Consider the following 27625-nt stretch of genomic DNA (forward strand, 5'->3'; position numbering starts at 1 on the left):
GCAACTGTTGTGAAGACACAGGGCTGGAGCAGCTTGCCCAGATGGCTGTGAAGCTGAGGGTGGTGGGATAGGGGACCTGGGGAGGTCCACCTTTTTCTGTACAAAAAAGGTTTGGATCTACTGAGCAAATTAAAAGGGGTGAAGCCCCAATTCCTCCCCATCTACAGATGTGGCACTGGGTCTCCCAACACACTTGGGGCCACAGGACTGTGCGGCTCCTGGATGGGATGTGGCTGGTTCTGCTGGGGACACAGAGGTGATCCAAAAATGCTTTTATAAATTTCCCCTTGTTCTCAGTCTACATTCAGCTCTTTGCTGCTTTTGTTTGCTATTGAAGGTAGATCAAATGTCATTTAATTATGTAGTGGTTAGAAAAGGTCAGAGCCCAAATATTTGTTTTCAAATTAATTAATAAATAACATTGCTTTTAGAAATGAATGTGCACTAAAGAATCCAGATATATTCAGTGCAAACCAGCAAGAGTGTCCTCCATTACACTACAGCAAAATAACTTGCAAGAGGCTCAGTGACGGAGAGCTGCTGTTCGTGTGTGGTGACAGCAGACGTTCCTCAGCTGCTTTCCTCCATCCCTTTCTCTCTCTCTCACAGGCTATGTGCCAGTACCTGGGGGACCTGCATGTAACTGGGCCTCTGAAGGACATGAATTTCTCTGTTCCAGAAGGAGGGGGAGTGCGCTTCATCTACCAGGTAATGAAGTGTCTCTTGGTCTCCACTCTGGACAAAACGCCCATAGCTTCACACACTGACCTCAACAGGCGGTGTTGTCATCGGTGCTGGTGGGAAGAACAGTCCCCTGAGAGGATCTGGAATTAACTTTGACTTCCTCTATCTGGGAATTCAAGAGTCGACATGCAAAAAGCAGGAGACAACCCCTTCTCTCGAACACATTTTAAGAGGATATCCTAAGACAGGGATTAATAAAACCAGCATTCCTAGAGAATGGGTTTCCATGTAACTTGTGTCATCATTTTCCTTCAGCTCTGAGGTTTTCTTCCCAAAGCTATAACCACAGAAGGACAGATCCAGCTCCCAGGCAAATGGAGGATGTGTGTCATTTTTTTCCACTCCCGTGCTCAGACAAAGCCCTGTCCTAAGCAGACATTTGCTTTGGAAAGAAACCACAGCTGGGATTTCCTGAAGCATTCAGGAAATAATGTGAAAACTCCTCTGTTGAGGATCAGAAAAGAGCAGATTTGTTTGAGCAGACTCTTGGAATAGCATTCCCCTAGCCAACCACACTGTTGGCAACAGATATTAGAAGACACAAAAGCATGAAGTTATTTCGATTATGGTGAAAATGCTGAAAAAAAGTTGATTTTCCCTCTGATTTTTCCCCATTCTAGTTCACATCTGAGGTGCCTGCTGTGAGTTTCAGAGTGACTGGTGAAACAGATGGAATCATTGACATTGTGCCAAGGACAGGCATCCTGTATCTCAATGGGTCTCTGGACTGGGAGACCAGACCAGTGCACAGGCTGCAGGTAAAAACCCAGTGAAGAACATCAAGTGAGGGTTAATCATATTGACCCTTTTCTGTAAACTTGAGATTAATGGAAAACTGTTGAAATTTAAAATTATTTCTTTTGTCTATGTTTACAGACAGCTTTTTCTTTTTTCATATAGAGCTTTGTTGAAGGATGCATGATTTTACAGTTCTGAAAGACTTTGCATAGGAAAATGCTCCTTAGCATAGGCTGGTTATGTTGAGAAAACAAAAATGATGCTGATACCAGTCCTTTAATTCTCCTAATATGAGGAGCACACTTGACTGGAAGAGAAATCTGGCTCCATGAATGAGATTCACTTGTCTCTGAAGACTGATAGGATGAATTCCATGGCTGGAATGGGAAAATAAACTGTTGTAATCTTTTTAGGAAGATTATAATCTATTTAGTGACAAATGGTGTGAGCAAATGACATTTAGACACAGAGGCATGGATCTAACCTCAGCAGAAAGCTGTTTGTCAGATGTCAGAGGCTATTAGAGGAAAGAGCATTGTGTGCTTGTCCTACTGTTATGCTCTTTTCACAAGGATCTCATTGTAAACACTGTTGGGAGTGGGACAGTGTGTAGGCTATCTTTAGGTCTCAATATAGCCTTGCGCTTATATTCTGTGTGAAAAATAGTATCATCTTTTTCTGAGGCACTAGCCACTGCAAAGGAGATGATTGTGAGAGGATCAATATCGGAACGGACAAAGTGCATGATGATGTTTCAGCTAACCTTAGCTATCTTTCTGAAGTTTAGCACCTCAGGTTTAATGGTTTCATGTCCTCAGCTCTAAAGCACCCTTGGAATGGAATTAGAGAGGATAATTTTCTAGCTTCAGATGTTATTAACCCTAAACATAGGAATCCTTTACAGACAAGAAGAAGTGATGACAGAATTGAAAAATGATACTTGGTTAGGCATAAATAATCATGATTTGATCTATTATGTGCAAAGAAAATAAAGTCTGACAGAAATGACATGGTTTAACCCCAGCCAGTAACTAAGTACGACACAGCCGCTCACTCACTCCCCTCTCACCCAGAGGGATGGGGAGAAGAATCAGAAAGGAATGTAAAAATCAAGGGTTGAGATAAGAACAATTTAATAATTGAAATGATACAAACCAACCAACCAACCAAAAATAACAGTTATAATGGAAAGGAGGGAGAAGGGGAGAGGAATGAAATCCAAAGGGAAGGGAGAAAAGAACACCAAGTGATGCAAAATACAACTGCTGACCACCTGCTGACTGATGCCCAGCCAGTCCCTAGCAGTGACTGGCAGTCCCTGGCCAGCCTCCACCCCAGTTTATATACCGAGCATGATGCCCCATGGTATGGAATTCCTCTTTGGCTAGTTAAGGTCATCTGTTCTAGCTCTGTCTTCTCCCAATTTCTTGTGTCCCTCCAGCCTTCTCTCTGCTAAGGCCTGAGAAACTAAAAAGTTCTTGACTTGGTATAAACGTTACCCAGCAACAACTAAAACCATCGGTGTGTTAACAGCATGGCTCTCACAAAATGCAAACCACAGCACTGCACCAGCTACTAGGAAGAAAACTAACTCTATCCCAGTTGAAACCAAGACAAGATATAACATATACTTGGTGCTTCAAAATCAAAGAAGTCTGAGAGATAAGAAGTCAAATTGTTTGGAACAAAAATGTAATCAGAACTAAGAATTAAGTTTTCTTTACAGACACTTAGATCAGCCTATTTTTCTGCTTGATATTTACAATAGCACACTTGAATCTGCTATATCATGTTGCGTTTTCTCCTGGTTCTTTAGAAAGTATCTGTTTCTATTTAAAGAAAGCCGTGAAGTCTAAGCTGTGCAAAAATACAAGTAGTCTGCTACGACTGGAAGTAAGAAATTGCCCTCTGAAAAGTGTTATCAGAAGCAGGAGTAGGTTATTTTGTTTTGTTGGCATTATATACTGTGGCGAATTATTGTCAGTGAGCTACTGTGGTAAATCTGTACTTGTACATGGAGCCACCCAGTGATGGCTCTCACCAGATTTGCATTACAGTAAGAATTTTATATCCTGATGTTCATTTATGTCTTTTAATTTATCTACGTGAAAATATTTATTTGCTGTTCCTTCTTTTTCCAAATCAAGGTGGAAAGCCTGGATCAAAAGGGAAACATAGTGAAAGGTCCATACACTGTTACAATATATGTGGAGGATATCAATGACAACCCTCCACAATTTGACCAGATAAAGTACACTGGAGTAGTGAGGCAGAACTCTCGTCCAGGTAATCATCATAATAATTAAATATTATAGTTAATTGGAGTCTAAGTAGATTAGTTAAACAAGAAGATGAAGTGGCTGCTCTACTCGGCAAGCTGAAACATGTATCAGTTTTCCTTCCCGCAGGATTGCACAAAATAAGGATGCAAGCATGTATAATATAATGAAAAGGCAAAGAGGTGACCACTATGTGGTGTGAAGGGACAAGTGTAATCAAAAATTTTCATAGTATGTGTTGCTTTGCAAGTATCACTTAACAGGCAAATACTGCTGCCCTCTCCGTTGCACTGAAAAAAACCCCTGAGCTAGGAGTTTAAAGGTTACTAAAAACTATATAGAAAGAGTAATCTAAGATTATGTAAGTCTTTGCACATCAGTGAAATGAAATGCCCAGGTAGATATGGGGTATGTGTTTACTCTGACTGATGCTTCTCAGAACGTGGGCTGAACCTTAGTGTTTAGGAGTCTCAGATTATGGATTGCCATGATCCAGTCCAGAAATCAGGAAAGTATCAAAGAGCAGTTCAAGACCCACATCTTGGAAATGAAACAAAGGACTGAGCCAGCTGTTATCACTGTGACTATGGACTCAAGAAGAAACTTTTGCTAAAGAATATGCTTATAAAGCTCCATGGGGTCAGAAAACCATTCTGCAATATTTTACCGTATTCTTCAACTACATGCAAGTCAAAAAGATTTTGCATGTTGCATTGGTGATCAGAAGGCAAAAATTCACTTACGTCACCATGCATTTCCTTTATATTTTTTTTTCAGTGTATGATTGTCCTTTTACTTATAACTGTTACAGCTGTACGGCATTTTTCTCAAGGTGCTTTGTGTTGAACTGATTTGTACAAGGACGGCAAAGTGGTCTTAAAGAGAGATACCAATGAGCTACATTCCAGGTGCAGGCACTCTTGAGTGGTATAGCCCTCTGATTTAGCTGTCACCTTCATCAACTGGTCTTCAGACCTGTTGTGATCCTACTAAGCAGAGCTGGTAGAGGAGGGACCTGTGGAATGGTACACAGACAATGTTACCTTCACACACAAGCATGGTTTAACCATAAGAGATGCATTATGAAACAACAGCAGCTCCCCATAAGCTGCCTTCCTGCCTTGAGAGCTCTGCTCATATGGACTATATGTTGAGGTTTCAGTCTTCTCTTACTACTGTTTCTTCTCTAATCTGAACAGGGAAGCCCTTCATGTATGTCCACGCCACTGACCGAGATGATCCTACAACTCCCCATGCACAGCTGACATACAGCATTCTCCATCATTTTCCCAACCCTTATGCAGAAATGCTTTTCCAGATCAATAATGTAACTGGAGCAATCTCACCAAGTAAGATGGGTATGTAAAAAGATTGTTGTTTGTCAAAAAGCAACCGTGAGTCCCTGAGTGTACATAGGAACAAAACAATAACACAGCTCTAATGTTAAATTCTGAATAAACATGGTCTGTGGAACATATTCCACCGAGGTTTTGGGGAACTTTGTGTCCCACCAAATTCAAGGGAATTAGCAGAAACGGAGATTGGCATCTAAAAGTACATTGAGAACAGAGGTAGATCCTCTGGCCCTCAGGACTACGCTGAGCTGGGATCTTGGGATTAATTGTCTTCCTAGAAACCTAGAAATCCAAAAGCAGTAACATGAAAAGAAAACTCATCTGCCATGATGATCTCAACCTAACTGCAATGATTTATAAAACCCATCTCTTCTGCTGGGCTGAACAACTGCCTAACTGGAGTGAGGGCTGTTCAGTGATGCATCTGCACAACATGAGACCACAGCACAGAGGTCTCATATGATTACATCCATATGACGTTGTGCTGCACTGTTCAGAGAAGCCAAAGATTTGGCTTGCTGAGATTTGGCACAGAGGCCTTTTTACGGAGCATTTGGAGCAGATGAAGCAGCATAGTGCATGTAGGAGGCAATGGGCAGATAACCATCTCCGTAGCCTCTGCGTCCTTTCACTTGGCTCTTTCCTTTGTCTGTAGGCTCTCATTACTTAGATCCTCAAAAGCAGGACACCTTCACGCTTGTCGTCACTGTGAAGGACATGGCAGGAATGACAATGAATGCTTTCACCAGCAGTGCTGATGTGATCATCACTGTGAAGGAGAGCCTGTGGAAAGCTCCCCCCATCATCCACATCCAAGAAAATTCAACCCAGGTCCACCCTGTCAATATCAGCCAGGTAAGGTCCTTGGTCACACTCCCTGCATCTCTTCTTGGTGCCACGGAGTCTTTTTCTCCCAGCTAACTCTGGTGTCCCCACTGTATTCAATGCCAGGCTCTTCAGAAGGACTTTGGCATCTCCTAGTTATTTTTTATATGGTATCCTTTGGAAATTATCTTTAGTACAGGTCTCATTATCTTACTTTTAGTATGAAAGTTAATGGTCTGAAGGTGACTGAGACACAGTCAATACAAATGCTAGAGTGACTGGACTTTGGCTGTCAGTTTGGAGAGGCTGTTGGCACTGCCTGTGTGTGAGAATATCCCATAGACAGAGGAAACATTCAGGGAATCTTGTTACAGCATAATGACTGGAAGAAAAAGGTGCTTTAGAAGCCTGCTTGGCACAATATGGAAGATAAAGCCCCTGAGACACCCAAAGGGGCTCTGAGACAGACACATGGCAGTTGGGTGCGCTCTTCTCTCCCAGTGGGTTTCTCTGAGCACTCTTACCCTTGCTTTAACACCATGGGCCTTCCAGGCTTTGCAGGAACCAAGAGCTAACCTGTTGAAGGCTATTTTGAGGTTAGCTTCTTCCATCCACAGAAGAGCCTGGCAGGGGACCAACTCCACTGCAACCCTGCTGTGAGCAGTCCCCTGCACTCAGGGACATCTGCTGTGACCAGTTTTGTGTGATGCAGCACACCTGCTATATCAGAAGTACATGGGAAGGAATGAAATGCCCTCCTTCAGCATTCTGCATTCCCACGGTATTCCTTTGTCATAGTCCAAATGCAAAATATTTTGCTGATAACTGCAGACCCATAGCAAAGTATACATCTGTAGATATTAAATAAAAGGCCAGCAGCCTTTTAGAAATATTTGACTTTGAAAAATGCCTTGGCATTGACACTCCCAATGCCATCATCCTTTGGACATGTCAGGATTCCCTGGATCCTGTTTGCAAGAGTAACTGACTTGGTGCTATTCCTACTGGCCTCAGTGGCAGCAGGTGGAATAAAAAGTAATCTGCAGTGGTGTCCCCATTCTGGGATCACTTGTATATAAATTTAATGTGGCAGCCAATGACATGTCGAGTCTGCCTAGGAGAAAATGAAATGCAGTTGCTGCTATATAGTATAAAACATAAACAGTAATACTGACTCCTTCATTAATTTGGCAGCCTGTTCACTGCATTTTATTTTAAATCTGAAGCACCCCACTAAAGATCTTTCATCACAGACTTTGATGTATGTAAAGAGCATGCACACACATATGTGCATAGGTACTGGGTATTTGTTTTGTTGTTCCACATCCCTGAATTAGATAAACCAAAACAACAGGCAGGAATAGACAGTCTAAGGAGATGGAATAAACTCATGCTAAGACATTCAAATACATATTGTTATCACCTAATAGATATATGTATCACCATTTAGCTCCACATCTCAAAACCCTTCCATAAAAAGGTAAGTGTTGCAGCCCACCTGGACAGCTGGAGAAACTGAGGTGAAGTGGCTTCATCACAATTCGGAGAGCAGAGGTGGATAATCAGTCTTTTTTTCTGCAACTCATCCCAAGAGCCTGACAAATTGTTAATTTTCTGGTTTATGAAGCTAACAGGAATGTAACCTTTTCTGTTTGTGGTCCCAAAATGATCCCTGTTAAACCTCAGTCTACACTTCTGACTTCCTATCCTGACTTATTTTTATGGTTTTAGGTGCAGTCAAATGAGCCAGATGTAATTTATGACCTTTTTGAAAGAGAAAAGCTGCGCAGGCTCCCATTTTCAGTTGATCAGAATGGTGTTATTTATGTGACCGAACCATTGGACAGGGAAGAAAAGGATACTGTAAGTAAACACATAAAACCTGACTGATGGGAGAGGCCATAGCAGGAAGCTGATTATTGGTGAGAAAGTAAATACAAGAAAGCTCACTGGAAAGGACAGAGGGGGGGAAAAAAAAAAGAAAAAAGAAATAAAAGCTTTGTTCCTTGTCATTTTTGTTTGGGAATGACTTGATAGATATGAAAGCCCATTCATCTACTACATTGTAAACAGCTTTCAGCTTGGTACCCTACATTTCTCCACGGGTCTGGCAGTAGCAATCACTGCCCACAGTGTATATATAGTGTACAACATGGACCAGCCATGGCAGGACTGTAGGTGCATGAGCAAGAGGTAGGCAGTGGCTTCTGTGGAGGGCAGCAGATTTGGATGTTTCAGATCTGCTCCAGATCCCAGGGGCCTCAGGGATCTCTCCATAGGAGAAGCAGAGTTTAACTTACAGTTGCAACTATAGTTACCCTGAAGTTCCCCATCTGGGGGTCTTTTAGACAGAAAACCCTCTGTCCCCTTCCACTCTTGGAGGAAATTTGTGCACGGAATAGGCCAGAGATCAGATATGCTGGAGGAATCCTATCTCTGTATGTGACAGATGAATTTGCAAGGTGACAAAAATGACATATTTCTACTTTTCTTGAATTTTTGTGAGAGCAAGTTCACAGTGCAAGTGAAGTATTCAGGACTTCTAAATTCTTTTGAGAACTCAGACCTCAGGCACTAAGGGCTGATGGAAGAGTTCTGAATTAAACAGAGTGAAAATACTGAAGAAACATATGAAAGGATATTTCATTTGCATGGAATGCTCCCATAGTTGCACATATAAATGCAAAACATTGTCACAGTGGACATTCAAAACACCTAATCTCAATATTCTTATTGCAGTATGATTTCTTTGTGGTCACAAAAGATAAGCAGGGAGAGCTGGTGGACAAGCCTCTGCAAGTTTCTGTTATTGTGGAAGACATTAATGACAATCCCCCTGTGTGCCAGCAACCCCTCACTGTAATTGAAGTTCAAGAAAATGAAGGTGGAGGTAAGAAAACAGCTTCTACTCATTCATACACATCATTCTAATCCAGTTATTGTTTCAAGCTGAGTGCAAATAAAGCTAGAAATTCTGATCCAAAGGGTAAAATGTGGCTCTGCTGGAGAAATGGCCTGTTGTTTTCACTTCAGTAATTCATGTGGAAAGGATTTCAATAACCTGAGAAGGACAGACTCAAGACCCCAGCTTACAAAATGCCGTTCCATTTAAAACATAAAATTGCATTTTCCCACAACCACAGTTCTGGACAAATGCTTAAAACATAAAAAGAAAAACACCCTTTTTATTACTAATACAAGAAATACTGCTCTAAAAGTGGCATGAGCCCATTTTCCATGTTCCAGATGCTCCACCAGCATCATGCCTTTGACTTCAATGGACCATTACTGAAACCTGTTCCTAAATCTTCACATCAGTTATAAAGCTCCAAGGCTGAAGTGTCTGTTGTTAGTCATTTCTTCTGATCAAAACAAGTAGCCCAGTCCTTATGGACTTCCCCAAGCCCAAAGCAGCTGTTGGGATGCTAGAGGAAGAACTCCCAAAAGTCAAATGATTGTGCCCATTGCAGTGTTTTCCACACAGCTGTATTTTTGTTGCCCCTCTACCCTTTGCAATGTTATCACTGCTGTCAGTGTGTATCTCTGTGGAGAAACAGGACCACTGCGTGATCTTACTGACTCTGGTCTGTCCTCTGCTACAGGGAGTAATATTGGCACTCTGCTGGCAAAGGACATGGATGAGGAGAACACTCTTAACTCTCGTCTGCAGTTCAAAATTGCAAGTCAGGTTCCTGATGCTCCTGCAAGTAATCTGTTCTTTATTCAGCAAGACACTGGGGTTTTGCACTTAACTAGCCGTTCATTAAACAAGCGCATTGCATCCAACTATTCTTTGAAGGTGCTGGTGACAGATGCTGGTATGTAACAACTGCTGTTACACATTGGAGTAACTTTGCTCACACTGACATCCCCTGTGCTCAGTGTCCAAGGGGTGAGGGGAGACCTGGAGGATTCACTGGATGGGCAGCAGCACTGAGAGCTGGCTCGCTCTGGTGTGGTACTGCCTTGTTCTCGAGATGCAGGGAGGTTAATCGTGATTCATAATGCAAGTATGGAAGGAAACCAGCTCTAGGGCAGAGCATAGCTAAATTGGGAAGCTTGTTAACAAGTACTCCAGTAAAAGATTTCCTTCCACAGGGGAAAAAAAGAAAAGAAAAAAAAAAAAAAAGAGAGAAGATATGATTGTGGTTTTTCCCCAAAATCTTTCAAAGGGACTTACTGAAAAAAATCAAGAAATTAAACACAGCTGCTCAGAGTCCAGATAACTTATTTTAAAGGATTAAGAGCTGAAATTAATCTTCAAAAAGAATCTTGTCCGTTATGTAAATTCCCAGGAGTCCTTTGTGGTTAACTGAATGGAAAGGAAATCAAACTCCATGCTAAAGCTTAAAGCTTTATGCTGGAGACCTTATAGTCAGGCAAAACTTGTGGGTGGAGGAACTGGCATGTAAAGAAAGCAATGTGGCATTTCTGTAAATGAAATAGCATAGCTTAGGCAGATGATACAAAAACCAAATCCAATTCATTTTGGATACTTATTTGAATTCCATCCAAACAGTTTTGTTTGGAATATTCCTTAACTTTCAGCTCATGAAGCGCATCTGTAAACCACTAAAACTCAGCTACGTACAAATAGCACATGACCAGACAAAGTATGCTTCTAAAATCACAAACCCCCATGGCTATGGGTGTCCCTGACCAGCTAGCACTAAGATCTGAAGTTCAAGTCTGTCTGTAACTGTAATAATGAAAGTGCTGCCTAACAGCCCACCAAGAGGACATGGTAACATAACAACCTGGAACTTACTTTTTGACATGCAAAAGTGATATTAAGAAGGCAAGTAGAAGCAATTCATAGCTATCATCATCCTGGTAAAGGAATATGGTTAAAAAAAAAATTAGGGAAATGAAATGAAACGGGATGAGACAATGCTGAAGGAATTGGGAAGGTGAATAGCAAGACAGAGAATGAGGTTGTCACTGACTAGAAATATTGGAAATTAAGTACGTCTTACAACAGCAGGACTTTGCTTGGATTGGGCAATTTGGCAGCTCACTTTTGCTCATAGTGAACCCTTTTGGAGGAAAGTTATTTTTGGCAGAAGGGTTGCCTTGACGTTGTTTGTTCCCTTTCCATGCAGTATTCCAAACGATCTGTGATGTGCAAATACACGTCATCGACATCAATGATCAGATTCCCATCTTTGAAATATCAGATGTGAGTACTTTTAATTTCATTTTTGATGTCTCAATAACATTTGAGAAATGTCTGAACGTATGTCTATAGAATGTCAATGGGAAACCAACCATTTACAGCACAAGTAACAGAGCAATCCACTAGAGAAAATAAAGGCAATATATTGTTTCAAAGCCTGCATATAAACTCTATCTAGACAGTGAAGGGTGAACAGTGAGACTGACATAGTTAATTCTGAAATAGAAGGTAATTTGCTCAGTGGGAAACTATGTGTACAGAAGGGAATGATTCTATTAAAGCAGTTTATTCAGAAATGTAAGTTCTGGAGGGAAAGGAGTAAGAAAAGGCTTTAAAATTAATTAAAATAGCTAAATGGAAAAAAGCTAACATCTCCCAAGTTCCCTTCCCAACACAACATTCATGTATCCAGGAAAGCCAGAAGGTGAATGGAGATCAAAGGCCCTATTTGCTTTAACCAGAAACAGTGGTTCAGTGACCCATGCCCAAACGCACACCTGCTGGCCCTTGGTTCTAAAACGGGTGTCAGGCTGTTGCATTTTCCTCTGGTGATGGTGCTGGCATCTGTCAGAGAGATCTGCAGACCTTCTGTGACTCCTGCCTGCTGGCCCAAGCCTCCCTGCAGACACTGCAGTGGCTGGAACGTCTGCATTTAGGTGTCTAAGTTCCTACCATACCTGTAGGCAATGTAGGCGGTGGGCTCAGGAGACCTGTCTGATCCAGCAGGTGGAGGTGTCCTCTTGAGGAAGCTGTCTCTTGAGGAAAGTCTTGGGCTTTGCTGACTGCATGGCCCAGCTCTCTGTTGATGGTGGCGAGAGCTTAGGCACATGCAGACTAGGTGCCTACATAGCAGGCTGTTGACTTTCTCACCTCAAGGTCTCAGTCCAGGACCTGGTCTCAAGATGAGACTGCTGAATCGGGGAACACATCAGGCAGAGTAAATGGAGCTGGGCTGCTAATGTGGCAAAGGCCTGTGCTGCATGGAACAGTTAAATATTTAACGGTAGTGGTTAGGGTGCTCACTGGATGCAGAGGAGCTGTACTGTACCTACTGCTGTATTGCATGAACGCGGAGAGTGGTTTCAGCAGAGGAGGTAATGGTTTGGGACTATTGGTGTAGTAGTAGCTTGCCCACTGACAGAGATGCCATCACCTTTGATAAATGTATGGCTAAAAAGGGGGATATACGAGCTTCGCAGAGGCTCTAGTGCCCATCTTGCAGCTCTAGGTTCCCCTGGGCAGTAAGGTAGCTCACAAGTATTGCTGCAAGGCACTTCGCTAATGTTTCTGTACATCTCTTTTAACCTGGTTACGTCTCTGCTGTGAAGCACACGCACTAATTCCCTCCCCTACAAGGCTGCTGTGGGTTAAAATACATCTGTGCCTGTGGGTCACAAGCTTGTTGTAGTGCTCAGGTTTTTAACTGCAGATGGTGCTTGGTGTGTCGTGTTTCAACCATCTCTCTCTCCTCAGTATCACCACGTGAATGTTGCAGAAAATATCCCAGTAGGAACAGTGATATTGGAAATCCAAGCTACTGATAGAGACGAGCCTGCCACAGGGAGCTCCTACATCATTTACCAAATGAAGGAAGGAGATCCAAACAACACGTTCATCATAGAGACAGATCCTGAAACAAACCGAGGCTTCGTCAAGATTAATAAGGTGAATAGATGGGTTTATTCTTCTCCTTTATAACTGTATCTATGTATATGTATATATTTGTCATAAACAGTAACTGCCCTAGTGATGACTTGGGGGGTGGGGGTTGGCTGGTGGCAGGGATGAGGACACCCTAAGCATGCTGCTTACTGCAGGAGGCCCCGTCTTGGGCTCAAGCACCGTGCCTGTGCAGGGCTCAGGCACACCTAGCCTCCTGCCCTTGCTGTCCCCTACTCACCCTCCACCACCACCAGCTGGCTCTGCTGCTGGCCCCTTCTCCAGAAGGGCAGGCTCTGGTTGGTGAAACAGGTCTTTTTGCACCATAAAGAAAAAAAAGTGGCTTTGAGTGATTTTGCAGCAGCATTTCTGGAAAACAGAAAGACAGCTAAATGCTTCCATGGGCTGTGGTCATGGTGGTGGGCTGTCACGGGGCAGATCCTTTTCCTGCTGGTGCTCTGGACTGTTGGTGCCTCTTGCAATGGGAGGTAGAAGTGAGACCAGCATGTCTCAGTGTCAGGATGGAGAGGCAGTTTGTTCCTGCTGAGGCAAATGTTAACTATGTCAAAACCAAGGTCAGCATGGGCTGTGATGGGTGATACATCCCGTATGTTGAATGCTGGAGGCAGGAATATAAGGAAAACTTCTGCACCCATGAATTTCAATGGCAAAAGTGCTCTCCCTTTGAAATCAGCCTTCTTGAAGGCACTTGAATTACAGATCCAGGACATTTTCCAAGGGATGACATGTTGTTTGCCTCCAGTTCACCTGCCACCAGCCAGGCCAAAAGGCATTTGGTAGACCATCTTCAGGCTCAGCCTTGGCATTGGTTTTTCCCAAGGAGGCAACTGTAAGAAACTCTGTGGTGTAACAACCCTTGCATGACTTTTGTCACCTGGAGGTTACCCTAGGCCTTCTCGTTCAGAGCTACAAAAACTGTTGCTATAATTATTAGGAAATGCAGTTGCTGAGGAGGCCTCAGAACGGGCATGAGGTTTCATTTAAATTGACTGTTCCTACTGTCATTTTGCTTCTGACAGCTCTCCCTTATTTCATCTGTATCTGGGATGCAATTTCCTCCTTAAGAAGAAGGGGACTTCGTAGTTTCCCATGGGAGCTCCCCGTGGCAGTGGGGCCATTGCTTAAAGCACCTCTTCTTTCTAATTTATCCAGGCTCTTGATTTTGAAGCAGCTCCAGTATACAACCTGGTGATCAATGCCACAAACCCTGAACCGCTGGTGCCAGGCGTGCAGTACAACTCGAGCTCCCTTGCCATTTTTAAAGTTTTCGTATCAAACGTGGACGAACCGCCTGTTTTCCACAAAACAGTTTACAATAAAGAAGTGTCTGAAGATGTTCCTGTCAATACTCTGATCATAATGGTGGAGGCCTATGATCCTGAGGGGGATACTGTACGGTAAAAGAGAGTGACCGTGATTTATTTATTGAATTTAGGATTTAGAAAATTGTTCTAAAAGAGGTACAAGGAAAACACACCCAATATTTGGCATGCAGAAAGTATTTTTATACAAAAGTCTTATATCCTGGTAGAAGGTAGAGGTGCGGTGGGATGGTGGCCAGTGACCCACCTGCAGCAGACTGCTGGGCAGTGCCTTTCTAGGCAGCTTTCTCTCTGTGCTGTGACAAGCATACGCCAGCAGGGCCCTTGAACCAGGAAACTAAAAGGGAGGAAGGACAATATATGTCTCCAGGAAAAAGGCAGAGCCGGTCTGAGAATACCAGGGTTTCCATTACCTTTAATAAATGAATGAAGCATATACTACCAACACCATGTTGTATGATCAAGTCACCCTGAGTCTCTGCCAGCTCACGGTTCTCTGCACAGTGCTGTGCTGCATGGTATAAATGTACCTTACACAGTAGAGTTGGATAGAATTATTTGTGGCTCCTGCTGCATGATTCCCAGCTGGGATGCTGAACAGATCAACCCAAAACAAACAATCCTTGAAATTTAACTAAAATCCAGCAAAACACCAAGTAGTTAATGGAGTTGCAGAATATGACTGTTAGGCCTCCTGTGGATTTTTATTCCCAGAGGTTTCTCATCTGGCTTTCTACTTTCCCCTAACTTTTGGGAACTTAGGATGTTTGGCCTTCTGTCAAACTGGTTTGAAAGTGAGCCACATAGTCCAGAACCTCTGGGGGATGATGATAGAGACAGATGACAGGAATTCATATATACATGAACCACATTTCTGCTAGAAAATAGGTTAAAGGGCATAAAATAAAAAGTATAAAAAGTAAAAGATGTGCAAGCATGTCAGCAAGCTCTTTTTAATGCAAGGGGTACTGAAAGAACAAAAACATTGAATGAGGAGGTCAAGTCACATCTACCCAAGCAAATGCTTGTGCTTTACTGGGTCTTATGTTCATAGTTAAATTTGTGTAAGTAAATATCCAAAGACCTTGGTTGTTTTTTTAAACAATAATATAAAAGCAATTATGGGGGGATGTTTAAAGCACTTTCTGTTCCAAGGCTGCCCCAATGGTAATTACAAACTGCTCCAGACTGGCAGCCGATAGCCACAGTAGTCCACTTCTGGGCCCTGGCCCCTTGCTGATCCAAAAAGGGATGCCTGGCTGCATGCTCCCTCTGCCCCCCAGCCTTTGGATTGTGCCTTCATCAAAACCAAGGCACGGGAGATGCGAAGAGGAGAGAGGGACATGGGGTTGGGACAGAATGCCCTTTTGGACCAAGAGCTCAGGAAAGCCTCAGGTTTCCCGGTCAGGAGGAAGGTGGAGTTGCAGTACATAGGCTAGAGGAATGGTGGTGTTCCCATGGTTCTGCTCACAATCATCCTCAACGATTTTGGCCTCCCTTCCTCTGTCTCTCTCTCCTCGTTGGCTGTAGTACTGGGACTTTTCCAAGAACTCTCTCTTTGAGCACAATTGTAATCAAGCCGCTAGCCTAAAATAAAAAAACAGAAGTATTTGCTTTGTCAGCAGTTTTTCCTGATTTGGAATAGTATATGTGATTTTTTTTCCCCCTCTTTCTTTCCAAAGATACTCCTTAGAAGGTGACGTGAGGAAATGGCTGAGGATTGATTCAACCACCGGGCAGGTATACACTGCTTCCACTTTGGATCGAGAACAACATGAAATGTACACAGTTGAGGTTGTTGCGTCAGAGCTAAGTAAGTGATGAAACGGCTCCATACACACACAGAGGGATCCCTTGCCCTTACTGCGTTATGAGGAATTATCATACTTCCTACGACTAAACCCATGAAAAGTACAGGAACATGTGATGTATCCTTAGAAGTAAAATTTTCTTAAGAATTTAACTTTCTTAAAAGAAATCTTGCTGTTGCAATGAGGATGAAAAAAGCTTACATTAAGTTAGCTATCATACACCGTTATATTTGCTTCAGCCACATGGCATGCAGCGACAGAATTTCTTCAGCGTTTTCAGCATCAACATTTTCTGCCACCTTTTTCCTCTATAGCTGTAAAGCTTTTAGTCTTTGTCGTAGGTACATTTAGGCTTCCTGAAAACAGCTGGAGAGTAACTTGCAACCTTGTACAGAGTTTCATTTTATTATGAATAAAACTAATACACTGGTTGGTCTGAAATATATTAGGGGTCTTAGTTCCAGCCATTAGAATCTTTCAAAAGTCCGTCTGAGGAGATTTCATATGTGACTTACATTTCATAGGGGTTAAAAACTCTGGACTATAACTGATATAAATCTAGATTTCCCTTCTTAAACACAGATAAACAATAATGCTGGCAACTGTTGGGGGGGATATGGGTTAAGATGCAGTTCTTGTATGTCAGGAAAAAAAGAGTGCTTCCTCGAGCACCAAGATGGAGTGGGGCTGTTCCTGCAGGAACAGGCTGGAGAGATGACGGCTCTGAAAGCTCTCCTCGGGCCCCTTGTCTTGGCCCCAAGGCAGAATATTGACTTCATTTCTTATATATAGAAGAGAGATGGGAAACCCATGGAGTTTCATGCTTAAAAGAGTTCTCCAAAGATCACCAGTCATCTCGGATATGACAGCTTGCCAGATATGATGGATGTGACCACTTACGAGAGATGATGGTCTATCTGCCTCCTTTCGCTTGCTAGTGTTCTGTAGTTAGCAAGAATTGGGGGTAAATAAACCATACTTTTTAAAAAGTGGTGGCAACAGCCACGAGTCCCTCAGGACCTCCTGAGACCTCGCCTCTGCAACCTGCAGACAGAGTACCACCTCCCACTCTCTGCCTGATGGTGTACCCATACAATAGCTGCAAACACAATGAGCCAGCGTGTAAGTCCAAGATGTGCATGTAACTTTGCATTCTGCTAAACTCTGCAGGTAATGCAGCTCAAAAATCCAAAACAACCTTGATACTACACTTAAGTGATGTGAATGACAACCCTCCACACTTAGCTATGGATTATCCACCTTTCTTCTGCCACCCACTCAGTGGAGGAGAGAGAGCTTTCATTCAAGCTGCTGATGCTGATGAACAGTGGTATTATCCAAAATTTACTTTTTCTCTCGCGGATGATATGAATACAAGAAATAATTGGGAAATCTCAAAAGTCAATGGTAAGTTAAAGCTATTTTTATAATGATTTGGGACTCTAAGTACTCAGGGAAATATAAAAAAAATGGCATTCCTTTTCATTCCTACTGTTGCATATTCAGTATTCCATGAAGAAAAAAAGTAGGCTGTTGAGAAATTGCATGCTTTTTGGCATTTATTTTTTTGTACATCTAAGTCATTATTTTTTTCAAGAGATAACATCTAGTATGTTGCAAGTTAAAATTTCACTAGTAATTATGAGAGAAGAAACATGTAAGAATAAAATGTACTGTGTGTTTAATGAATACAAATGACTTTAGCTAAATCAATAAAGCAGTTTGCAAACTGTCTATTTCTGACGTTTCATGTGCAAAGGGAAGTCAGGCCTCACAAACCAACTGGAGTTCTTTGAAGGTGGTCAGTAAGCACATGGATAAGCGCTTGACCCACAGAGCCTGTCTGCATTCCTGAAAGATGTTTGATGAAATGTCCCACTAGAGAAAGTTGGGTTACCATGATGTGAAAGGGACAAGTTTTGAAAGGATAAATAATAATTTAAAATTCAGGAGTTGGATTTAATGGTCAGCTCTTGCAGTGAAGGGAGTTCATATCTGGTTTTCCAAAGGTGTTTTTTTTTTTTGCTAGGATCTGTGCAGTTCAATAAATAGGGATTTGCAATGAGGAGGCAAAGTTCACTTACTATACAAAGTTATTTGGGTAGGAATGAAGTGTGAAGAGCTGCAGAACATAGTCTCAAAACTGAGTTGGTAGAAAAATAAAATGGCGGATTCACATGAACGCTGGACTTATTCTAGAGACAAGATACTGACGCTGATAGACCTTTGGTCTGGTCCCAACAGCTCTTACAGTCTTACTTTTCCAAGTTGTAAAGAGTCTTAGATGTGTCAGTGTATGTGCGCTAGGATGGTCTGTCCTACTAAATTATCTTGGGAACAATTTAAGTTGGTTATGGCTTCTATGAGTACGGGGGTTATTCTTGAACTGGATGTGAAGCTATCAGTGTAGCACTACCCAAGATCAGATCTGGTCAGCTGTAGAAATTAGGAAGGAAATGCTATGACCATATTATGCTGAAGGCCAGACTCGACTTTTAGACCATCCTTTTTGACTTAATGTCTGCAAACCAATGAGATATGGGAAGACACAGGAAAACAGGAACTACCATCATGTGCAAAGCAGCCTTAAAGGATCATTTGCAGCTGGTATGAATGTTGAGCTATTTTTTTTTTCTTGTGCTGACATGAATGTCCCATTTCCTACTTACAGGTACTCATGCTTACCTCTCCCCAAAACATGTTGACTTTGAAGAGAAGGTGTATAATGTTCCAGTAATAATTAATGACAATGGAAAACCACCTTTGGAAATGAAAGTGAATCTTGAAGGTATGCTATGCACAGAGCTATTCATTTCAAGACAAGTTACATTTATGAATAACCAAACCGGACTACTAAACTTCTCCTTAACCTCATGGCATTTCTTTTTGCAGTAAACATCTGCAAGTGTTCAAGTGAAAAGTCATGTTTTATCGAAGTACAGCGTCAACACTTCTGGCCAAGTCCCGGCCAGGCAATTGGGATTCTGATTGGGGTCCTGCTTGTCATTGGTAGGTCACTGTTTCTTGGTTTATATGAAGCCAAGTCTCTGAGAGATGAAGGTGCTGCTGCATTTCTGATGCTAATGCACTTGGGTGAAAAGATGTCATGAATGTTGCAGAATGAGCAAAAGGGGGAAGATCTCATGATTGTGTATAATGTTTGCTGCAAACTTGTAAGTTTTTAGTCATAGGAATAGCTTTCTTTGGCTGTGCTTCTGCATCAAAGTGCAGCAAGCAGCTGCGACAGAAGAAACTGCTGCACTTGTCACATATTGTCATTTCATTGCTACCTACTGCCTTTTCCCTGTCAAGGAAGGGATTGGAGCCTTGTCTTGGGCTTCTAGATTAAGGAAAAGAGTGAAGCATCCAAGGATGTCATGCTTAGAATGCCTATACCCATAGCTTACAATTATGGTTTTATTTACCTATTTCATCTTTGAAGATTTCCATTTTTCATATGGAGGATTGCTTTGAGCTGTGGGAATCTGGCATTTACATGAACAAACTACAGTCTAATGGTTAAACAGTAGTGAACAGTATTATGTTCTTCTTATAGGCATAAGCTGATGCAACTTCAACAAGTAATTTAAAACTTTTTCCAAAACAAGACAAAATCTTTTTTAGTATTAGGATAGGATAGGATAGGATAGGATAGGATAGGATAGGATAGGATAGGATAGGATAGGATAGAACAGAATACAATACAATACAACACGTCATTTGGAAGTGGCCTACAATGATCACAGTCCAACTGCCTGACCACTCCAGGGCCAACTAAAAGTTAAAGCATATTATTAACAGCATTGTCCAAATGCCTCAAACACTGACAGGCTTGAGGCATCAACCACCTCTCTAGGAATCCTGTTCCAGTGTTTGACCACCCCAGTAAACAAATGCTTCCTCATGTCCAGTCTAAACCTCCCCTGGAGCAGTTTTAAACCATTCCCACATGTGCTGTCACTGGATCCAGGGAGAAGAGCTCAGCACCTCCCTCTCCACCTCCCCTCCTCAGGAAGCCATAGAGAGCGGCGAGGTCACCCCTCAGCCTCCTTTTCTCCAACCTGGACAAGCCCAAAGCCCTTACCCACTCCTCATCGGACATGCCTTCCAGCCCTCTCACCAGCTGCGTTGCCCTCCTCTGAAGGCGCTCAGGGACCTTCACATCCTTCTGAAATTGTGGGCCCCAGAACCGCACACAGTGCGCAAGGTGAGGCCGCAGCGACACTGAACGCAGGGACAGGCGCCGCTGGGGCCGCTGGTTGTGCTGTGTCCCATACACCCCAGGGTGACCCAGCACCCTTGGCTGCCAGGGCACACTGCTGACTCACGCTGAGCCTGCTGTCACCAGCACCCCCAGGTCCCTTTCTGCAGCGCTGCTCCCCAGCCACTCCTCTCCCAATCTTTACTTGTGCCTGGCGTTACTCCATCCCCAGGTGCAGAATCTGGCATCTGGATTTGTTAAATTTCATTGGGATCCAGTCCCCTAGGAAGTGAAGAGCAAGAAGAAGTCAGCGCTCAGTCCTGTGTGATTTTTGAATGTGATGGTCACAAGAGCCAGACTGGAAAACTGTGACTCAGCTGTAGCAAGGGAAGTGTGAAAGACCCATGGAGAAAATCAAAGAAAAGGGATTATATATGTTACAGACCTCATATCCAAAAGAGTTGGATTAAATTAGAGAATAAAAGGGAAAAAAACCCAAGAACTTACATAAACTATCATTACTTCAATTCTAAAGGAAGACAGAACAAGCCCCCAAGAGCAAGTTCAGTATCTAAAAAGAGAAAACCAAAGTTGTGTTGATTTCCTTTTGTAATACACAAACCCCTCAAGCAAGAGAAAGTGCCAATGCATATGTGATGCATATGTGTTTGTCTTTGGAGGTAAAAATAATTCATAGCCATACTCAGCCATACTCAGACCATGTGATTGACAGAGAAACCCCTCAATCCGCATCATCATCTCTGTTCAAGCTTCTTGCATCACTTATTTCTGCACAATGCCTTAGTCAGATCCCTCACTTAGTATAGTGTCACATTTAAGTGAAAATTATGTTGGATAAATGACTAAAGGTGTTTTCATTCCAAGAGAGCTGATCAGCTTCAGAGAGCATAGTAAAAGTTGCTACTTCTTTATGACTCTTAAAAAACACAGTATATGTAGTTCATAAAGGATTTTTAAAAGAATTCCTGAAATGGGTATGCATGTTTTTTCAGTAGCAAGTTTCTCTCACTGCAAAGGTAAAATCAGGTGGAAGCCTCTCAGATGAACTTAACAGGGATCAGAGATGGGCAAGGAAAAACAACAAGAGGTATCTAAAGATTTTATGAAACCTAGGGAGATTACAAACGTTGAGTTTGGCCTTGAAGCTCAGAAGATACGACCATAAAAACAGCTGTCTCCTGGGGGCCTGTCTGACACCAGAATGTATTCTGGCTCAGACCTCAACACCTTTTGTCCCAAAAGCAAGGATCCTCTATGGCCTTACTTTCTTTAAAAGAAACACAGAGCATAGACACTGGAAACCAAAATACAACAAAACAGATAATATACCCCAAACCTTCAGCCAGTCTATTCTGATGGGAGAAACTCTTTCATTAAAGGCAAACTGTCTCTCTCCTGGAAGGTATTTCTCCCACTTGAGAAGAGGGTGGGGGAATAAATATCCTATGGCAGATACTAGTCATGTTTCTTGATTAATTACTCAAATACTGCAAATATGAATGTAAAATAAGAACAACTACAGAAAAGATATTCAGAGCAATAAATGGGGCAAGGGTAGTAGCTGAGCACTCCTATATACTTTACTAAAGGAACAAAGAGGTATGGAAAGTGATAATCTAACAGTGCTAAAGAGGAAATAGTTTTAAATATAGTGTAACAAGCTCATTAGGGTTTTAAAAGATCAAATACATGTGTCTATACATATGTATATAAGATGTGTATATATACATATGAATATATGCATATGAAGACATCTAGACACCTTAGATCAGGGGCCCTCAAACTTTTTAACCAGGGGGCCGGCGCGCGGATGCAGTGGCAGGCAGTCATCTGCGGCTGCTTGGTTTCCCCCCCCAACCCCCGGCGGGGGGGGCAGGGGGGTCTGTAAATACCGGGGGCCGGATCGAGGACCCTGGGGGGCCGTATCCAGCCCGTGGGCTGTAGTTTGAGATCCCCTGCCTTAGACTGAGTACGACAAGTGATGATAAAGGGTATAAACTCTTCTAATCCAGGCCAGAAGAAAATCTTAGCTATTCTAAGCCGTAGGTGCATAAATCTCTGGGGTCCATCAGCTATTCCTAACAGATACCAAGGATGTTCCCAAAGAACAATTTTGCTGTTATTAATCTCCATTTAATCTATGAAATTCTATAAAAAATTCTAAATCTATAAAAATCTATAAAAAGCTATAAAAGCTATTAATTTGCTGTGACAGAATTGTCATTCCATTGGGAAAAAAACACCCAAGGACTACATTTCAAGGCAAATATGACAAACTTAGAGAACAAGTCTTACAAGGAGTGGCTGAGGGAACTGAGGTTGTCTAGTCTGGAGAAAAGAAGACTCAGGGGGGACCTTATCTCTCTCTACAGCTACCTGAGAGGAGGCTGTAGGCAGCTGGTGGTCAGTCTCTTCTCCCAGATAACAAGTGACAGGATAAGAGGAAACGTTCTCAAGTTACACCAGAGGTTGTTTAGATTGGATATTAGGGAAAATTTCTCCACCAAAAGGGTGGTCAAGCATTGGAACAGGCTGCCCAGGGAGATGGTGAAATCACCATCCCTGGGGATGTTTAAAAAACGTGTAGATGTGGTGCTTAGGGACATAGTTTAGTGGTGGACTTGGCAGTGCTGGGTTAATGGTTGGACTTGATCTTAAAGGTCTTTTCCAACCAAAATGATTCTATGATCACTGCTCAGAGGGAAGGGGGGCTAAAAAAGACACTTTGCCATCTGGTCAGATCCTAGAGGAGATGTTCTCCTTTGGGGGAAGTCTTTTGAGACGTGAGGCATCTGATCCTGCTCACCAATGCCTGGGGTCCATGAACATGTTGTCAGTCCAATGTTGTCATTCCACAAAACCATTTGCTTCTGTTCAAGGGGTAAAGCAGTATGGATATTACAGTGTGGGTGTCACATCCTTTGCTGAAATACCTTTTCAGAAAGTTTTCTCTTCCCTTTACTGATGACTGCTCTGTTTTCCAGGTTTAATTTTAGGGACTGTGTTTTTTCGGATGAAACACAAACAGAAAAATGAGAAGAAGAGACATCAGAAAGATGTAAGGGATAAGTCTGAACTCAACAGACTGGCTTAATGACTGTTTCATCAAGAGACAAAAATGCCCTTTGGGTCTGAGCTTTGTAGCTCACAAAGCCCAGAAGTGTACTATCACAAACTGAGGATACAAACATGCAAAAGCAGGCTCCCAGGGTTTTGTCTTCACTTTTGTGAACTAAAATAGCATGTTTCACTAATACTATTCAGTCATGAAGCAGAAAACATACGTACACTTCAGCAGCAGCCATTAATAAGAATATCAGCTTTGGCCAAAGTGTTAACTCACGACAACACCAAATGCTGAGCTCCTGCAAGGATTAATACATGGGACTTTTTTGTGTTGGACCTTCTTTGTGTGGACCTTCTTTGTTTGGCAGCTGAAGTAAATATGGACTTCTCAGAGGACTACATTTTGTCTAACTGCACATCTTTGGATCTTTCCATCTCACTAAGTTACCGAATAGCAGAATGGCAAATAAAGTCCTGTGCTACATTTGAAGATGTCCCATGAAATTGGAGGAATCTCTGACTCTCAACAAAGGAGCTTCCAAATTTACTGTAATCTGTAATCTGCCCTGGGTCATGCCTGCTTACATTATGCTAGTGAATTTGTGCTAACTAGCAATGTGACATTTCAGTTTTTCATTTTTGATATCCACAGAATATAACCAGTTTGTGAAGCACCGTGGCCTTTCATTATAGTTTCCGAGTTAAAAAAGACATTCTGAGTCATGTGGAATTGGGTAATGTTCTGTTTATCATACTGCTGCAAATATTGTTCTTGCCCCCTACACATTAGATAAGAATAAAAAAGTTCTTTAAAGGTTTTAGTGCCTGCTTTTTTTTTTTTTTTTTAAAGAGAGAGAGAGAGTGCATGAGAACAAACCATTGTTGCTTGGTTATCTGTTGTATTTAACCCTCACTTTGGCATAATACAGATTAAAAATGACTCTCAAGCCAGAGTGACACATATCCAGCTGATTCAAGATGCAATGATTGCTGGAGGCACTTGTATCTTGGTTTCAATAAAATGTATTTAAGCCCAGGGTGACAGTCAGAGAAGGAAAGCCTTTCTCCTGACAGCATGGCTATAGAAGGGCATTTTTGGTGACAATTTGAGGGAGGCTTCTCTTTTAAGCTATAAATAAAAGCTGACAAATATTGTGTTACACTGAAAAGACAATATACTTTTGAAAACACTGAAGAAAAGGTCATATGGAAAAGAGTATGTTTGTTTACGCAGGATTTTTTTAATAGCTTTTACATGCAGCACAGAACTAGAAAGAAAAGAGCACTTTTTTAGTAGCATTGCATTATAATAGGTTTTCCTAGAATGCTGCCAGAAAAAACTTTGCTTTTGGGCTTCAGCAATGCAACCCAATTGTTGTACCTCTTACCCCAGCTTCCCCAGCTGTTAGAGCTCTGTTATTTGTTGTGGGGCTCACTGCTGGAATGTATTTATTTTATGATGGGAATGCAATCCATTATATTTGGAAAGAATGACATTCAGTTACGTCAGTGTGTCCAGGGATCGGGATTAGTATATTGTTTTATAAATAAAGGAGCCAAAGTTCAGGAGTTGTTGTACTTGTGTGTACCAATGCAGCTTTATCTGAAGATGGGGAAAATGTGCAGAAGTTCCACTTTGCTCTATCTCCCTGACTTGCCTTTCTGTTTGCCAGTTTTACCCAACTCATTTCCTATTTTTAACAATATCTTTTCTGGAGAAGTGTCAAACAATGTATTGTCTTATTTACCTACATCCATGGCTGGTTTGGTAGCAGGACCTTATCTCTTTCTTCAGCCTGCAGAGGCATTGCTGCAATTTCTTGTGGCTCGTGGGGTAACTCACTGTGCCCTCTGCCCAGCTGCCCTTAGCCTGGTGGGCAGCAGAGCTTCTAGGACAAACAAAAAGGTCCCCACTCCTTGGGTGTTGACCATATATTTAGTCATAAAGACTTTCAGTCTCGGTGTATGGAGGGGTCAGCACTCCTGCAGGTATTACTCTACCAAATGTGGTTCACGTGTGGTAGGAGACATCTGAATGAAACCACCCTGTGGTGCTCCCTCTCTGGTAGCTGCCCTGGGCAAGCATCTCTAGGGGCTAAGCATGTTTCCCCTTGCTGCTGCAATGAGCCCTCGGCAGCCCATGCTCTTGCCTGCTGCAGAGCACAGCCACGGCCCACAGCACCCTGACTGCCTTACCCTACTTGCCCAAAGTCCCCTGCACTCAAGGGACATGTCATGTCCATGCTTGCATGGGCACTACCTAAGCAATGCAGCTGCTAGCTAACCTACAGCTGGGGCCCCACATACTTCTTAGTGCTTCTTGTACTGCATTTTATTCCTACCCTTAACCCCCCCCCCAAAAAAAAACCACTCAAAAAAACCCCAACAAAACAAACCCTTTCCAACCCTGCCACAAATAATCTCATTTTTTTCACCCTCCCCCTGCCTGCCTGCCTGCCAAGACTTCACCCCCAGCCCTCCAGGGGTTTATTTAACCCAGTCCTGCTCTGGCTTCTCCATCAGTTCAGTCTCTTTTGGGAGCCAGACAAAAACTCTCACCCAGCCTTAACCCTCCCCCCACAGCAGACTGCTGCCCCCGGCCTCCTTTCCAGAGGACAAATTCAGTTTTCTTTGGGTCTCTGGAGAGGAAAAGAAGCAATACTTATTATTGTTCCTTCCCACCATGCTTTCCACCAGACCCAGCTGGTTCCCAGGTCCCTGCAGGAGCAGCAGATATTAGGGCGGTTTGCCCTTGTACATTACATTTCGCTCTGAATTCAAGTTTTAAAGGACAAGTACTTCTTTTTGAGCTTCTCAGATTCCTGCCAAGGTCTCTTGGTCTCTGTATCCCCCAAAGTAGTTTTGCTGACACTTTTTGGTAATAACTAATAACACATAAACTGCACTTTACATGTAAAAGTGTAAAGATATAGACAGCACTGAAAACAAAATTTAGTACAAACTTCCAAAAATTAATTATTTGAAGTTGGCCACATATATTTTTTTTAACAATGTTGAAATATTGGCTTATATTTGTTTTTTATGCTTGATTAACGGGTATGGCATACTGGCATGATTTGCACACATACACTATTCACTATGAAGAAACTAGTGAGGTTTGCAAGCATTAAAACTGAATTAGTGCTTTAAATGCATGATACTTAAAAGAAAAGGGTGGAGAAGCTAAAGCTCTACTACTTTATATCCACAAATTGTTAGAACAACTTTATACATTGATATGAGAAAGACAAATTTTAAAAACAGTGTTGATGGCTTTGGACTCCAGTTACAACCTTTCTGCCAAGAATAATATCACACAAGAAGTCCAGTGGTGAAATCTGCTGAGAATATGTCCTCTGGTGGTGCTCCTTCCCATGGCTCCTCCTCCAAGCATGCAACATCTCATTACAAGGTTTACAGATAGCAGAAGATGTTTCAGTGCTTTTTAATTCTTTTTTACAGGATTAGAGACTTATCAGAGTTTTTATTATCTCCAGGATTAATGGCATGCATTAATTAAACTGTCATTATGCCTGGTTTTCAACCCTTTTGTAAACATAAACTTGAAAAGTACGAACAAGATTTTTATCTGGGTTTATAGAACAAATGCTACAGAACAGCAGCTCTTGGGAAAAGTGTCCTTAATCCACGTTTTGAAGTATAGCTCATCAGCTCTGCTCACACGATCAAACACACAAGGCTGTATCCACCGTGCATAGCTACTGCTGTGCCTGTTAATAGTGATGAAGATAAGGCAGCCCTCAGTGGCATGGCGATGGGTGGGGAGGGCTGTGGGCCAGCACTGCGTCTGGGCCTGCGGTGCCACTCAGCTGGCTGGAGCCATAGGTGCTCGTGGAGGGACAGACTCCCCCTCCAGACCTGGGGAATGCAGGGGGAAATGTGACTTCATCCATAAAACAGCTCTGCAGTGATCTGTGCCCTTGGGGTAGGCAAGCACCACGTGGAGGAGCACAGAGGGCACTCAGGCAGGATTAGGAAGCTGACCAGTAAGGGGCAACAGGTCTTGGCTGAAAAGAGGATGGGTCTCCCAATCCCCCTGTGTAGCAGGTAACCATAGATGCACCTCACCAGGAGTCTGAGAAGACTTTACTTTAAAAAAAAAAAAACCACACATTTATTCCTAGTGTTATTTTTTGCAGATCTGCCAGAACTGAGAGCTTTCATTAGCTAATCGCTTGTACAAACTAGAGGGAGGAACCACATAATGCATAGAATTATCACTCCTTCTAGACACCAGAGATCTTGTGCCCAGTCTCTAAATGTCATTCCAATGGCATTCAGCCCCTCAGAGAAATTCTCCTTCCCTGCTGACTGACTTTGGGCCTTGCACAAAGGACTCAGAAATTTGCAGCTTAAATTACGAGATAAAGTCCTCTCTGCCACGGC

At 42.5% G+C, this 27625-nt stretch overlaps 1 protein-coding gene across 2 annotated transcripts in view; it reads left to right on the forward strand.

The window, feature by feature from the left end:
• The window catches only part of CDH17 (cadherin 17), a 40290-nt gene extending 16254 nt beyond the window's left edge, over positions 1-24036 (forward strand). For both annotated transcript variants that reach the window (XM_080379549.1, XM_080379548.1), the window contains 16 exons: positions 610-708; positions 1365-1502; positions 3630-3768; positions 4961-5119; positions 5772-5971; positions 7673-7804; positions 8681-8831; positions 9544-9759; positions 11044-11120; positions 12591-12782; positions 13950-14194; positions 15802-15932; positions 17101-17337; positions 18602-18718; positions 18823-18939; positions 23137-24036. In XM_080379549.1, the coding sequence (XP_080235675.1) occupies positions 610-708; positions 1365-1502; positions 3630-3768; positions 4961-5119; positions 5772-5971; positions 7673-7804; positions 8681-8831; positions 9544-9759; positions 11044-11120; positions 12591-12782; positions 13950-14194; positions 15802-15932; positions 17101-17337; positions 18602-18718; positions 18823-18939; positions 23137-23246 (2460 nt within the window). In that variant the 3' untranslated portion in view covers positions 23247-24036. The remainder of the gene's footprint in view (positions 1-609; positions 709-1364; positions 1503-3629; positions 3769-4960; positions 5120-5771; positions 5972-7672; positions 7805-8680; positions 8832-9543; positions 9760-11043; positions 11121-12590; positions 12783-13949; positions 14195-15801; positions 15933-17100; positions 17338-18601; positions 18719-18822; positions 18940-23136) is intronic.
• The last annotated feature ends 3589 nt before the right edge of the window (positions 24037-27625 follow it).

The sequence above is a fragment of the Falco punctatus genome (assembly GCF_963210335.1).
Source record: "Falco punctatus genome assembly, chromosome: 3".
Classification (NCBI taxonomy): Eukaryota; Metazoa; Chordata; class Aves; order Falconiformes; family Falconidae; genus Falco; species Falco punctatus.